Here is a 15,725-nt window from a genome sequence, read left to right as displayed (position 1 = left end):
AAAGGTCGTGAACGTAGCCCAGTGCATCACACAAACCATTCAGTGGCTCTATCTACACTTCCCACTACCTTGGAAAGGCAGCTAATACAATCAAGCATCCCACGTAACCCAGACATACTCTCTTCCACATTCCTCCGTCGGGAGGAAGATACAAAAGTCAGAGGTCGCATATCAACCAACTCAAGAACAAATTCTTCTCTGCTGCCATCAGACTTTGAATGGACCTACCTCGTGTTAAGTTGATATTACTTCACACCCTAGCTATAACTGTAACATTACATTTTGCACCTTTTCCATCTCCCCATGTACTCTACGAATGATGTGTTTTGTCATACAGCCCACAAGGAACAATACTTTTCACTGTATCCCATCACAACAATAATGAATCAAATTGAAACACTCACTCCTACAAATCAAACATCAAGTCTAAACATGTGGCTTTAAAACACTCACCTAGATAAACGGCAATGCACTGGTTGAACTTTCCAGGCAAGAACAAGACTGCAAATATTACTCCAGCATTTCAGCTGCAGAACAGGGTCTGTATATCACTTGCTTAAATGTTTTGGGATGTTGGGAATGTTACGCATGGATAGAAATGAAACTTGTGCCTTAAAGACTTTGTAATCCATATTTATATTAACATATTAAGTTTGTCTAGAATTAGATATAACTAGTAATTCAATAAATTACGGGAAGTCATTTGAAATGCCTTGTATATAAATAAACGTAATTGGGACATGTTCCCAAGTAACTTAACATGTAAATATAGTGCAATTTCATTAGTTTTCAAGTGAATATTTAACATCAAAATCATGCACGGCTGCAACAAATGGCAATACACGGTGTATGCAGCACTCATTTAAAAAACAAACGCAAACACTTATACTGAATGTTTACAAAAATCCACAGCTTGTAACGATCCGTCACTGTCACCTACCTTTCCGTGCTTGCAGGGTTACTAGATTGCTTTCAAAGTCTAGAGGTTTAATAATTATTTCCACAAAGTTAAACTGGCCCTGTTAAAACAAACAGAAAAACAAAGAGAAATGGGTTCAGACCATGGGGCTTGTAGAAAGCTGATCCAATGCACATCAAACTTTTACACTGACAAGCTGTCTGTGTATACTGGCAAAATGAACTCAAGGGTCAACACCACAAACGAAACAACACCACACGACCCACATGGCACATTGCAGGAGGCCACACTGATGGCACCACTTACTTGGCAATGTGTAATGCAGAACTTTCATCAAACACCGACAGTCAGTCTACTGATTGCAAAATATGCTCCCGAATTCACTCAGGATTACACAAGAAAGTTTAATGTGGGCATACTCACAATGACATTATAAACTTGTGAACAGAAACGGGGTAGTGGCAATCATTATGAATATACAACCCAGCCAGAGACTGTTCATCCCAACTGGTCCACTCTGGTGCTGATGCTCCACAAATCTCATCACTCTTGCCCTATCAGCATATCCTTTTATTCTCTGATAGCAAGCGTGGCTTAAGGACCTTCATTTGGTCAAGAGGTTGGAGGAGTCCCAAGCCCTGTGGGAAAATCCAGCCCATAATTATCCTGCTCCCCCATAGAAGCCTTTCTTCATCCATCACCCTTTGTGGTAGTGAATGCCACACTGTAATCATTCTCTGGGTAAAGCACTTCCTGAATTTTGATTATTGGATTTATTAGTAGCTGTCTTACATTTATGACCTACTTCAGATCTCTCTCACACAAGTAGAAACATCTTTTCTATGTCCATGCTATCAAATCCCATCCTAACGTTCAAAGCCTTCATTCACATTTCCTAGAGAGGAAACCCAGTCCGTTTAATCACTTCGTCAAACATACTCACAAATACGTAGAGGGCTGTGAACAGGTTGACAGTTCTCTGACTCAGAAAAATATCTATTGGCTTCAGACCAGATAAACAATCTTTTGATTGACTTTTAAGTCAGTCAAATCTTAAAGACATGATTGCTCAATGGGCTGGCTAATCATTGAATACAGTAAAAAGTCTCTCAACACCAGGTTAAAGTCCAACAGGTTTATTTGGTAGCAAAAGCCACTAGCTTTTGGAACGCTGCTCCTTTGTCAGGTAGTGTTGTGAGAGTTCTTACTGTGTTTACCCCAGTCCAACGCCAGCATCTCCACATAATCATTGAATCCCTACAGGACAAAAGGCCATTCAGCCTATTGAGTCTGTACTGACCTCAATCCCATCCAGACCCTATTCCTGTAACATCACATTTTTACCCATATAATCCCCCTGACTCCAAGAAGCAATTTAGCATGGCCAGTCATCTAACCCTCACACCTTTGGACTACGGGAGGAAACCGGAGCATCCAGACGAAACCCACGCACATGGGAAGAAAATGCAAACTCCACATAGACAGTGACTCAAGTCAGGAAATGAACCCAGGTCCCTGGTGCTGTGAGGCAGCAGTGCTAACCACTGTGCCACCCAACAGATTCCAAAATCAAGTAGTTTGGTCTCAGGGCAGCCCATTAATTTATCTCCAATTCTTCTACAGAATCATTGTTGGAATCCACTAAATTTTCTGTGGGCAAGAGGGGAAGGAAGATCAGCATGACAGCAAGAGATACGGACAGAAGGAATGTGTCTGTGAATGAGAGAGAAAATACCTTTATTGTTCCTAGTTTGTATTCTTCTTCAGTGTCCTTGTATATTACCACCACATAATCATTCCCTATGTGCCGTTTTTTGTTGCAGCAGGCTTTGTCTGATTCTTTATTTGGCATCAGGGTAGCGATGTGAAAGATTGCTTTAATAACAATGGAGAAATAAAAACTTTATCACTACAGAGAAAACATGCTGAGTAAACAAGAAAAATCAGGTTTCGCAAATGCATTGGGGACAATTTAGATGACAGTGTACTAAAGATGACATCTAATCAACCATGTCATGCATCGCTCTCAGTGAAGTCAATCTGAAATAAAGATGCAAGTCTATAATAACAATCATGAAACTACCAGATTGTCATTAAAGCCCATCTAGTTCACTGATGTCCTTCTGGGAAGGAAATCTGCTGTCCTTTCCTGGTCTGGCTGCGGGGCCAATTCTAAAATGTCCACAGCATGGTTGACTCTCAGCTGCCTAACGAGCCACTCAATTCAAGGGGCAATTAGGGCTGGGCGATAAACGTTGGCTTTGCCAACAATGCTCATCCCAAGAACAAACGGAGCGAAAATGAGTGGTGGTGTGCTCTGGGCAGCTGAATCAACATTACCCATTCATATTCATCCAAAATCTAAACAACACCCCATCAGGCCCAACATCTGCAATCTGACGTTTTCAGACTTATTTTAGATCTATTCAAGAATCATACTGTTGGCACTGTAATAAGCCGTGTGTTTTATGGTTTTCTTCTCATTTCTTGAACTTCCATCAAAAATATTTAGTGAAATCGGCAGTAAAATATAATTGTGCCTGGGGCAAATAAAATCACTTTCAGAATACTTTACAATGGCCGCCACAAAATAGAACAGTAAATTGAACTAGGTGCCATCTTTGCCATTGGCTCAATCATTGTAGATGACAGGAGCACCCTCTCTCTGCATCAGTGTTGTCGTCAGCATTGGGTGTGGGGCAGGCAAGGTGTTGGTGAGGATGATGGAGGGAGTGGGAAAACAGAGGACAAGAAACGAGACGAAGTAGTGATCCGTTAACTAAAGAGGAAAACTTACTTATCTGTCACACCAGCATCAATCAGCAAATGCAATTTAGCCAGGTTGAGAAGGGGCAGAGAATTATCCGCTTTAACACAGAGAAAACAGGAGCAGTAGGATATTCAGCCCTTTGAGCCTGCTTCACCATTCATTATGGTCATAGCTGATCATGAAATTTAATCCCCTGATCCTGCCTCCCCCCAAATACCCCTTGATCCCTTCAGTCCCAAGGGCTACATCTATTTCTTTCTTGAAATCACACAACGTTTTGGCCTCAGTCAATTTCTGTGGCAGTGAATTTCATATATTCACCACTCTCTGGGTGAAGAAATTTCTCCTCACCTCAATCCTAAAAGGTTTACCTCTTACCCTCAAACTATGACCCCTAGTTCTGGACTCCCCCACCATCAGGAACATTCTTTCTGAATCTACCCTATCTAACCCTGTTAGAATTTTGTAAGTTTCTACGAGATCCCCTCTCACTTTTCTAAACTCCAATGAATATAATCTGAGCCGATTTACTCTCTCTCATGACAGACCTGCCATCCCCAATCAGCCTGGTAAACCTTTGCTGCATCCCCTCTACAGCAAAGACATCCTTCCTCAGATAAGGATACCAAAACCACACACAATGTCCCCCGTGTGGCCTCACCCATGCCCTATACAATTGGAGTAAAACATCCCTACCCTTATGCTCAAGTCTTCTCATTACGAAGGCCAACATACCATTTGCCTTCTTTACTGCCTGCTGTACAAAGACACCAAGGTCTCGCTGATCTCCACCTCCTTCAATTTATACCCAAATAAAAATCTGCCTTCCAATGTTTGCTCCAGATTGGATAACCTCATTTATCCACATAACACTGCATCTGCCATGCATATGGCCACTGAGCCTGTCCAAATCACGCTGAAGCATCTCTACACCCTCCTTATGGTTCAGTCTCCCACCCAACTTCATCATCTGTAAATTTGGAGATAATACATTTAGTTCCCTTGTCCAAATCATTAGTATACATGAACAGTTGGGGCCATTGCACAGATCCCTGTGGTACCTCACTTGTCACTGCATGCTAATTGGAAGAAGACCCACTCTTTGCTTCCTGTCTGCTAAATTAATCTTAAAATTATGCAGATTATGTCATTTAACTGACACATAACAATTGAATGGATGAATACAAAATCAACAACGCGTGCTTTATTGAAATCCCTTCGGTTCAAAAATTGGGAAATCCACTTCAAGTAATATTAGATGTGGAAAGATCTTCTACTTTGGCTCAATGTATGCGCTCTTTCATAAAGCATATTTTTCCCATCACAGATTGAACATTAACAAGTTTATGATCCCTGGTGTCAATGGTGTTAGGAGTTAGACACCAGTATCAATCGTAGTTCAGTTGGTAATATTATCCCCGAGTCAGAAGGCTGTGTTCAAAACTCACGCTTGGACTTGAGTACGATAGTCTTGGGCAGACTGTCACTCCTGTATGGTACTGAGGGAGTGCTCCACTGTCACATGTGTTGTGTAACAAATGAGATGTTAAACCAAGGCTCCAACTACCCACTCAGCTGGACAAAAAAATCCCTTTTTTTGCAAAGTAGAGCAGGGGAGTTATCGCACTTCTCCCCACTACCCCTCGCACTGTCCCTTAATTGATATCTAAAACAGATTAACTGTCGATATCAATCACATTGCTATTTGCAGGAGCTTGCTGTATGTAAATCAGCTGTTGCTTTTCCCAAATTAAAACAGTGGTTACACTTAAAAAGCTCTTAATTGGTTGCAAAGCACTTTGGGACGTTCTGAGATCACAGAAAGTACTCTATAAACATGAGAATGTTTCTACTCCTTTTAGATATAAACACAGGATTGATAACCAAAAGAATGAGGGTAAAGATTTGAAGGCAAAGAACAAATTAAAATAGTAACTTACTGCTATTGTTGACCTAAAATATATTATCTGCTTATGTTGCAGATCTGTCCAAAAGTTACCTACATTGATACAGCTCCTTTTGCTGAATGAAATGATGCATTATCAAGATAAAATTGCCAGCTGAGTGAAGGTTTAAGGAATGTCATAAAGGAGAAGGAAGCAGGAGAGAAACGGAGTGCTTTAAGAGAAGCTTTCCAGAGCTTCATGTCAGCAGCTAAAGGCATGGCTACCAATGATGGAGGAATGAAAAGCTGAAATGCATGAAAAAAATTGGAGAAATCTTGGCAGACTGAAAGAGGAGATGGTTTTAACATTGCTTTCCTCTTCCACCTGGGTCAAATTTGAACAGCAATGTTGTGTCCTCCTCTTAAGTGCCAAGCAGAGTGGCATAGGTAACAATGTGCTGACATAAAAGCAAAGCACTAGGTGTATACAGACACGCTTGCTACTGTTCGACCCAGTGCAGCAAGCTGTATTCACTCACCTTGCATGATATCGTCATGCCAGCAGTAGGTAAACTGCCCATCGTCGCCATACGTGTCAAGGCCACCAAGGAAAATCTGCTCTGGGTTACAGTCTTGGAGATAGATCAGTTTACCGAGGCCCGTCAGGAACTGTGCATACCTGGATGAGCCATACGCATTGGACAGAATTTCAACTTCATTATTAGTCTGAAACATAACAAGGAAACCAAAATTAAGTCAAGAGCATTCAGATTTTGAGTTTTTTTGAAGGGGTAACCAACAAGGTAGATGAGGGCAGTGCAGTCTACATGGACTTTAGCAAGGCACCGCATGGTAGGTTATTGCATAAAGTTAAATCTCACAGGATCCAGGGTGAGCTATCTAAATGGATACAAAATTGACTTCTTGGCAGAAGCCAGACAGTGGTTGTAGAGAGTTGTTTTTCAAACTGGAGGCCTGTGGCCAGCAGCGTGCCTCAAGGTTCAGTGCTGGGCCCACTGTTATTTGTCATATATATTAATGATTTGGATGAGAATATAGGGGGCATGGTTAGTAAGTTTGCAAATGATACCAAGATTGGTGGTATAGTGGACAGTGAAGGTTGTCTCCAATGCAATGGGATCTTGATCAATTGGGCCAGTGGGTTGATGAATGGCAGGTGGAGTTTAGACAAATGCGAGGTGATGCATTTTGGTAGATTGAACAAGGGCAGGACTTGCTCAGTTAATGGTAGGGCGTTGGGAAGAATTATAGATGAGATCTAGGGGCCACATGTTCGTAGTACCTTGAAAGTGGAGTCACAGGTGGACAGAGTAGTGAAGATATTATTAAAACTTGAAAAAGTGCAGAAAAGATTTACTAGGATGCTACCGGGACTTGATGGATTAAGTTATAAGGAGAGGCTGAATAGACTGGGACTTTTCTCTCTGGAGCATAGGAGGCTGAGAGGTGACCTTATAGAGGTCTATAACATGAGGGGCAGAGACAAGGTAGACAGTCAATATCTTTTCCCAAAGGTAGGGGAGTCTAAAACTCGAGGGCATAGGTTTAAGGTGAGAGGAGAGAGATACACAAGTGCCCAGAGGGGCAATTTTTCCACACAGAGGGTGGTGAGCGCTTGGAACAAACTGCCAGAGGTAGTAGTAAAGGCGGGCACAATTTTATCTTTTAAAAAGCATTTAGATAGCTACATGGGTATGGACGGATATGGGCCAAATGCAGGCAACTGGGATTAGCTTAAGGGTTTTAAAAGAAAGGGCGGCATGGACAAGTTGGGCCAAAGGGCCTGTTTCCATGCTGTAAACCTCTGACTCTATAATTGGCTGAGGTTTAGTACACAGGTTGAAGGCAAATCTTACACCAACATAAAACACTTGAAAGTTGGTTTCTAAAGACTAATCTTACTGAGAATGCTATGAGACAGCTGTGTTAAATGGGGGTCAGTTGCCCCACAATACCAAATAAACTGCACAAGTCCTGCGACAGATTATTTTTAGTTTATGTGGCCCTAACTTTATAGCTAGCTTTGACAAAAAAAAATTAAGGAAACTCACTGAAAACCATGCTACAATCGAGAGAAAAGTTCAGCGAATGGCTCTGGTCTTCGCGCTGTTGGGATGATTGACACTGACTCTGTTCCCACCCTTCGGGCAAGGACTTCCAGTTCCAGCTGCAGCACAGCCACCCACAGGAGGACCAGTTAGTGGATGCAGCACAGAGGATATGTCCCTAATGACATTAGGGGCATATCTTCTTTCAAGTTTTCAACAAGTTCGGGCAAGGTTGGGGAGAGAAGTGGATAAAGGGGAGCGGGATAATCGGAGTGGTGAGGGTGGTGTGGTGGGTTGGGTTGGGTTGGGTTGTGCTGTTAATCACCGGGTAACGCCAGAAATTAAAATGGTAACAATTCTAGATTAAGTACCCAGGTAATCAGCATAAACCTAGGCCAAGTCTCAGGATGATCTCGGTGTCATACATACATCTGAGGAAGGCTCAGGGCAGTGGAAATTAGCCCAATGGAAATATAATTTTTCTGGGCAATTACATGCTGATGTGGGCATCAAGGCCTCCGATGGGTGCTAAAACAATAAAAGCCCAACATTCACTGCCGTAGGCATCAGGCGATCTAGCGACTTAGCTTTGTTTTCACGTGGTCACATCCACTGCAGATATAACTGCAAGTTTCTTAAAATCATAGAACGCTACAGTGCAGAAAGAGGCCCTTCTGCCCATTGAGTCTGCACCGAACACAATCCCACCCAGATCCTATCCCCATATCCCTATACATTTTATCCACTAACATATGCACCTCAGGACTTTAAGGGGCAATTTCTTAGCATGGCCAATCAACCTAACCTGCACATCTTTGGACTGTGGGACGGAACCTGAGTACCTGGAGGAAACCCACACAGGCATGAGGAGAATGTGCAAATTCCACACAAACAGTGACCTGAGCCAGGAATTGAACCCAGATCCCTGGAGCTGTGAAGCAGCAGTGCTAACCACTGTGCTACTGTGCCGCCCAATGGAATTTTGGAAGGGACTCCATAATAGGAAGGAGATAGGAGGCAAACGCCCTTATTTAAAAGCAAATAAAACATGCAGCATTTGTGGACAGAAACAGATTTCATGTTTCAGGCCAATGATTTTTCATCAGAACTGGAAATGTTAGCAAAGCACCGAGGCACTGAAATGAGGAGGGGGGAACAATAGGGAAGGTTTCCCCTTTGATGAGTGGAAGGCTGGGGGGCGGGCAATGAGATGACCAGAGGGATGAGGCAAAATAGGATGATAAAGAATCAAGAAACAAAAGGTGGATCTAGAGGAGCTGCAGATGGGAGTTACAAACTCAAGCATATAGAAAATTCTGGATAAATTCAGCCAGTCTAGTAGAATCTGTGAAGAAACAGGGTAAATGTTGAGTCCCTATGACCTTATCCTACAATTCTTCAGCTCTGTAGAAGAGTCACATGGACTTGAAACATTGACTCTGCTTCTCTCTCCACAAAATGCTGCCAGACCAGAGTCTATCCAGGACGTTTTGTTTTTATTTTAGATTTCCAGTACCCGCAGTATTTTGCTTCCACATGGCTGCGCTGTTAAGCGTTGAGGATGAAGATCAGCAGCTCACTGAGTTGGAAAAGACCCTTACCTGCCCTTCCCCAACGTAGACAACTCCAATCTTGTGCGTGTCATAAGGTGGCATCTGATCAAGAACTTTAATGGCCCGTTCTGTGATCTAAAATTTCAACAAAACTGCGCATGAGATACCATTCATCTGTAGTACACAGGAGTGTACACTGCATAGAGTAAATATACTGTCTTAAACAAAGCGTTCCCACCATACTTAGTTCACATGGCAGCCTTGTTTGAACATGTTTCACCATCCTTCCAACATCACCAAATCAAAATAGTGGAATTTTCTACCTAACACCATTGCAGCCATGGTGACTGCAGTGATCCAAGAAAAAGGACTCACCACTACCCTCTCAGGGGGCCAGCATAGTCTGCAACCTATGGATAAACAGAACTCAGTGTGCCCATTTGTTTATGCCAGCTCTTTGTAAGAGGTACACAAATAGTCAGATTCTTTGTCTTAGAATCATAGAATAGAATCCCTACAGTGCAGGACGTGGTCATTTGGTCCATCGAGACTACATGGGCCACAATCCTACCCGGGTTTATTCCTGTAACCTCACGTATTTACTCTACTAGTCCCCTGACACTAAGGGGCAATTTAGCACAGGCAATCAATCTAACCTGCACATCGTTGGACTGTGGGAGGAAATCGGAGCACCTGGAGAAAACCCACGCAGACACAGGGAGAACGTGCAGACTCCACACAGACAGTGAGGCCGGAATCGAACCCGGGTCCCTGGTGCTGAGAGGCAGCACTGTGCCACCTTGTCACCCTGCAATTGTTTTCTTTTTCTTCAAATTCTGATCCATTCTCTCTGAAAGTTACCACTGAAGCTCCTTCCATGAACCTTCCTGACAGCATATTCTTCATCACCATAACTCTCCGTATAACGAAAAATTCTTATGCCCACTTCAGAAAAGGTTCAAGGGGTTGAAGGTCCTACATCTGCGCTTATCAATTTCCAACTTCTCTCACCACGCAACATAACTCAAGTCCCTGGTATGCTCTGTTTCATTTACTCACCTAAGGTAGCCCAAATCAATTTTTTAGACCATTTCCTTTCAACTGATAGAAACCGCGTGCATCAAGTTTTCTACATGGAAATTGCAATGATTCAACACAAGAGATGATCAGACTAATGGCAGCCTGAGCATTAGTCATATTACCACTCGCTTCCCAAATACAAATCCACACAATGTGCTGCCTATCAGGCTTTTCTTGAAACAAGCAGCATGCACCACAATGCAAAGCTTTAACTTCACTCACCTCAGTCTTGGGTACCAGGAAGGGCTTGTTGGACTCGCTACCGAAGAACGGTGAATGATACAACTGCAAGAACACAAAACTGCAAAAGAAACGCAAACAAGGAAACATAAGACGTTTACAGCGTAAAAGATGGCCTTTCGGTCCATCATTTCCGTGCCAACTGAAAGAATCATTCAGCCAAATCCCGTGTTCTATCTTGGTATGTAACCCTGTAGATTACAACACTTCAGGTACATCTCCTAGTTTTGCTTAAATCACCACTGCAGGCACGGAATTCCAAAATCATCACCAACCTCTAGGAGAAAAAATATTTCCTCATTTCCTCTCTAACCTTTCTGACAATTTCTTTAAATCTATATCTCTTGGTATAGGCGTCTCTGCTGGAGGAAATAGGTCCTTGCTATCCATCCTATTTGGTCCCTTCATAATTTTATACACCTCAATCAAAGAGCAGCACAGTGGTTAACACTGCTGCCTCACAGAACCAGGTTCAATTCCAGACTCAGCTCACTGTCTATGTGGATTTTGCACATTCTCCCCATGTCTGCATGGGTTTCCTCCGGATGCTCTGGTTTCCTCTCTCAGTCCAAAAATGTGTGGGTTAGGTTGACTGACCACACTAAATTGTCCCTTAGTGTCAGGAACACCAGCTAGGGTAAAAGTGTGGGGTTACATGAATAGGACCTGGGTGGGATTGTGGTCAGTGCAGTCTCGATGGGCCGAGTGGCCTCCTTCTGTACTGTGGGCATTCTACGATAACGTTCCCTTCAATCTTTTCTGTTCTAAAGAAATCAATCCTAGCCTTCCCAATATTTCTTCTTTTCTTTCTACCCGCTGTGATTAGGTTGGGGGTAGAAGATGATTTTAAAAATACAGGCAATTGGATAGCAGGAGCTAACAAAAGCTGCGGTTTGCCTTAATTGCAACAGCAGCAGTGTTTAGCCGCTTGCTGAGATGGTAGGATCAAGCAGAGTGTTGGGGGGACGATGTAAGCGCACAAGAGTTAAAACAAGCAGACACTGAGCGTCCAAAAGCCTGTCATTGAAGGTCAGTAAGCACAGAGGTGATGGGACACAGTGTGCTAACGAACAGCAAAACTTTGAATGAACTTATGGAGGATAAAAGATGCTGAGCTAACCAGGGGAGCACTAGAACAGCTCAGTCTGGCAGCGACAAAAGCACAGGTTGAAGCAGCAACAGACAGAGGTGGAAATAAGCAGCAGTCTTTGTGATGGAGAAAATACGAGGCTGGAAGCTCAGCTGAGGGTGAAGTAAGACTCCAAGGTTAACAGCAGTCTAGTTCAGCCTCTGATAACATTCAGGGAGTGAAATGGATTCAATGGTGAGCAAACAAAGCTTGTGCTGAGGAGGGAGCTCAGACTTGCCAATGTTTATTTGGAGCTAATTGTCTGGACGTCACATAACCAGAGCCAGTGGAAGGGTTGAGAGAGCCACTGGTGACGTGGAGCTGGTTGTCAACAGGATACAGGAGAAAGCTAGTATTGTTTCTTTGAATAATATTGGAGAGATGAGGAATAGGAGTGGGGCCAAAAATAGGCTCTTAATTCTCAACCATTCCCATTAATATCAGAGACACTTAATGTTACCCACATATTTAGAGGCAGACATTCACAGAGTCACTAATCACTTGCTTTTTTTTCATTGATTACAGTGATTCAATTGATCAAATGCTCATTATTAAATATAGAAATGATCTCATGAGAACGATTTGCAACCCTTGTAACATGTGGACTGTTCAGTCCCCTGGCACGTGTGATAAATGAGACGGTTTGCCAGTATATCTAACTGTCTTTTTTTTGTTTATCCATTTACAGAATATGACTGTCACTAGCTGGGCCAGCATTTATTGCCCATCCCTAATATTTAAGAGGCAATCACATTGCTGTGGCCCTGGAGTCATACATAGGTCAGACCAGCTAAGAACGGCAGATTCGCTTCCCTAAAGGACATTAGTGAACCTATACTTAATAGAATTTCTTTCCTTTCCCCATGTCACCACCTATCATCCTGGCCAATATTTATTCTTAAATCTACATCACTAGAACAGACCACTGGTCATTATCACATTACTATTTGTTGGATCTTACAATGAATAAGTTGATACTGTGCTTTCTGCATCATAACAGTGGCTACACTAAAAAACATACTTCAATAGCTCTAAGGCGCTTTGTGACATCCTGAAGTTGAGGTGCACATGCGCGCCTAAGAGCACGTATGTAGGCGCACCCACGCACACGCAGACACATATACACAAGCGCATGCACACAAAAGAAATAAGACCAAACATACCTTGGGCTAATCCCACTGATCTTCTCTGCATTTGAAGCTGCTGATCTGTTTTGAACACCATCCCGTTGTGACCTTCTCCCCCTCCTTGACGGGGCAGAATCGGAGATTGTGTGCCCTCTGGGTCGGTAGCGGTTTGGCGACTGAGGCATTTCCTTCTTCTCTGCCAGCAGTGGAGTATCCAGTTTGTTACTCGTGTTACTGTCACTGGTTTCCAATTTGCCATTTGAAGAGCATTCCTCTTCAATGCTCTCAGTCCGACTTCTGGGCTTCCCTTCAGCTACGGGTTTGCCAACGAGTCCTTCTTTCCCGTTGACCTCTGCCACTTCTTGCAGGTTCTGCAGCTCGGGGGAGGAGTTGAATTTATTGAGAATCTGAGCGTGGTCAACACCGAATTCTTCCTCCGGGGGATCCACAGCTAAAGACGACGGTACAACTTTTTCGGTCGGCGTTCCCATTGTTCCACTGTCCTCTGGTTGGAGAATTTTGTCTTCCTCCTGACTGGAAGTTGACGATGACTACAGCGGGGGAGAAACAAGATTTCCGATTAAAGCCTATTTCAGTATTCATGAAACCTTTTCAGAGCTTCTGCAAATAAAATAAGTCCATTATAATCCATTTTAATTTAAGTAATCTCATTAAGTACTCTGCTTTCATATTGTCTATTTTTACCAAATTATACAATTATGCAAACTATGTACTGGTGGTAAGGAGCGAAATTCACCTTCTTGATCGCAACGCTGCTTGAAAACATGTCAGCAGAATATAAACTTCGAAAATGCACAAAATCACAAATACAACAGAAGTTCCTGGTTAATTAAATTAACAGTTAGGGCAAAGAGAACAGGGCAATTCAAGTTTACCTAGAGGAAGGAAGTTTAATAAAGGAAAGGAATTCTATTTCTTAAGTATCCCTCAGAACCTCTGGACGACCCAAAGGGCATTGCAGACAATGAAGTGTCACTGAGGTGTTGCCACTGCTGTAATTTAGAAAAGCTGGCAGCCAAATGACATAGAAACAGAAGACAGGAGCAGGAGGAGGCCATTTGATTCTTCGAGCCTGCTCTGCCACTCATTTCAATCATGGCTAATCGTACAACTCAATAGTCTAATCCTGCTTTCTCTCCATAACGTTTGATTCTATTTGTCGCAAGTGCTAAATCCAGCAGCTTCTTGACATACAGCAAGCTCCCACAAACAGCAATGAAATACTTCACTGGGTAACTGGCTTAGTGACACTGACGGAGGAACGAATATGGGCTGGGAGAACTGCTCTGCTCTTTCAAAATTGTACCATCACAATCTTTCACCTCTATCCGAGAGAACAATTGAGGTCTCTGTTTAATGTCTCGTGTGCTTTTGACAGTGCAATGCTGGAGTGTCAAACTAGATTAGGTGCTCAAGTCCCAGGAATGGGGCTGAAACCACAACCTTCTGGCTTAGAGGTGAGAATGTTACCCACCAAGCCAAAACTGACATCTGTTATTGAGAGAGTTTTTTTTTTAGTATATATTTAATAATAATCACAGCTGGGCAGAATTTAAAAGAGCTGGCTGACATAAAAATCTCATTTCAGTCAGGCTGTGAAAGGACTCAGAAAAAACAAAAGCGAATGACGCAGATCTAAAGGGACGGTGTAAAAAGTGGTCAGCAAACGGAGGAAACTCAGAGTAAAAATGGGGGCAGGCAGCTAAGACTTGAAGTCAACGTTAATTGCAGACCACTGCAGAGTCAGCGTAACGACTCACAAAAGACTGCACAAAATTGGATTGCATGGTGGTACAGTGGTTAGCACTGCTGCCTCACAGCACCAGGGATCCGGGTTCGATTCCCAGTTTGGGTCACTTGTCTGTACAGAGTCTGCGTGGGTTTCCTTCGGATGCTCCAGTTTCCTCCCACAGTCTGAAAGACGTGCTGGTTAAGTGAATTGGCCACGCTAAATTCTCCCTCGGTGTACGCAAACAGGCACCAGAGTGTAGCAACTATAGAATTTTCACAGTAACTTCATTGGGCTATTAATGTAAGCCTGATGATGACACTAATAAATAAACAAAAACAAGTAAAACAAAACATAACAGGACAAATGACTGAAAGATCAGGATGGTCACATGGAAATTGAGGCTGTGCTTGTGTGACAAAGCAGCCACCCAATCTGTACTGGATTTCAATCACAAAGGGTGACTGCACTGTGAGAAAACTCACATTCTAATCAGTATTCTGTAAACTGACTGTCTTTACATCCCCTGTTTGTAATCAGAACTCTCCACTCACCTACGAAGGGTCAGAGGCCTGAAAGCTAGTGGCTTTTGCTACCAAATAAACCTGTTGGACTTTAACCTGGTGTTGTGAGACTTCTTACTAGGAACGAAAAGCTACAGAGATGACGCACCCATCAATCACAATCTCAAGCAAACACGTTGGGCAGAATCTTCTGGCCACTGACACCAACAGCACAGTTCAAAGTTTGAAGTTTTTTTTAAAGTTTGTTTATTAGTGTCACAAGTAGGCTTACATTAACATTGCAATGACGTTACTGTGAAAATCTTGTATTCACTACACTCCAGCGTCTGTTCGGGGACACCAAGGGAGAATTTAGCATGGCCAATGCACCTAACTAGCATATCTTTCGGACTGTGGGAGGAAGCCGGAGCACGCGGAGGAAACGCATGCAGACACCTCACAGACAGTGACTCAAGCCTGGAATTGAATCCAGGACCCTGGCACTGTGAGGCAGCGGTGCTAACCACTGTGCCAACATGGTGTGAATGGCCTTTGGGTCCAAGATAGTGGTAAAAAGATGATTAACAAGTCAGGTTTTGCTTCATACGTTACAATGTGAAATAAACTATCAAGGATGGAAACAAAATTGCAAACATCACGAAAACAAAGAATGGTCTTCTTTTGAAGGAGATAGAGGTAC

General features: G+C 42.9%; 1 protein-coding gene across 5 annotated transcripts in view; it reads right to left on the bottom strand.

Annotated features, from left to right (window-relative positions):
- tsc2 (TSC complex subunit 2) overlaps window positions 1–15,725 on the bottom strand; it is a 78,191-nt gene that overhangs the window by 4,138 nt on the left and 58,328 nt on the right. For all 5 annotated transcript variants that reach the window (XM_080206854.1, XM_080206856.1, XM_080206855.1 and 2 more), the window contains 6 exons: window positions 12,809–13,323; window positions 10,499–10,577; window positions 9,245–9,331; window positions 6,114–6,300; window positions 2,655–2,794; window positions 941–1,019 (listed from right to left, as the gene is read on the bottom strand). In XM_080206854.1, coding sequence (XP_080062980.1) covers window positions 941–1,019; window positions 2,655–2,794; window positions 6,114–6,300; window positions 9,245–9,331; window positions 10,499–10,577; window positions 12,809–13,323 — 1,087 coding nt within the window. The remainder of the gene's footprint in view (window positions 1–940; window positions 1,020–2,654; window positions 2,795–6,113; window positions 6,301–9,244; window positions 9,332–10,498; window positions 10,578–12,808; window positions 13,324–15,725) is intronic.

The sequence above is a fragment of the Carcharhinus amblyrhynchos genome, chromosome 18 (genome assembly GCF_965287045.1).
Source record: "Carcharhinus amblyrhynchos chromosome 18, sCarAmb.v2.hapA, whole genome shotgun sequence".
In the NCBI taxonomy this organism is placed as follows: Eukaryota; Metazoa; Chordata; class Chondrichthyes; order Carcharhiniformes; family Carcharhinidae; genus Carcharhinus; species Carcharhinus amblyrhynchos.
Note: the sequence above shows the minus strand (reverse complement) of the source record. Positions and strands in the feature narration are given on the sequence as shown.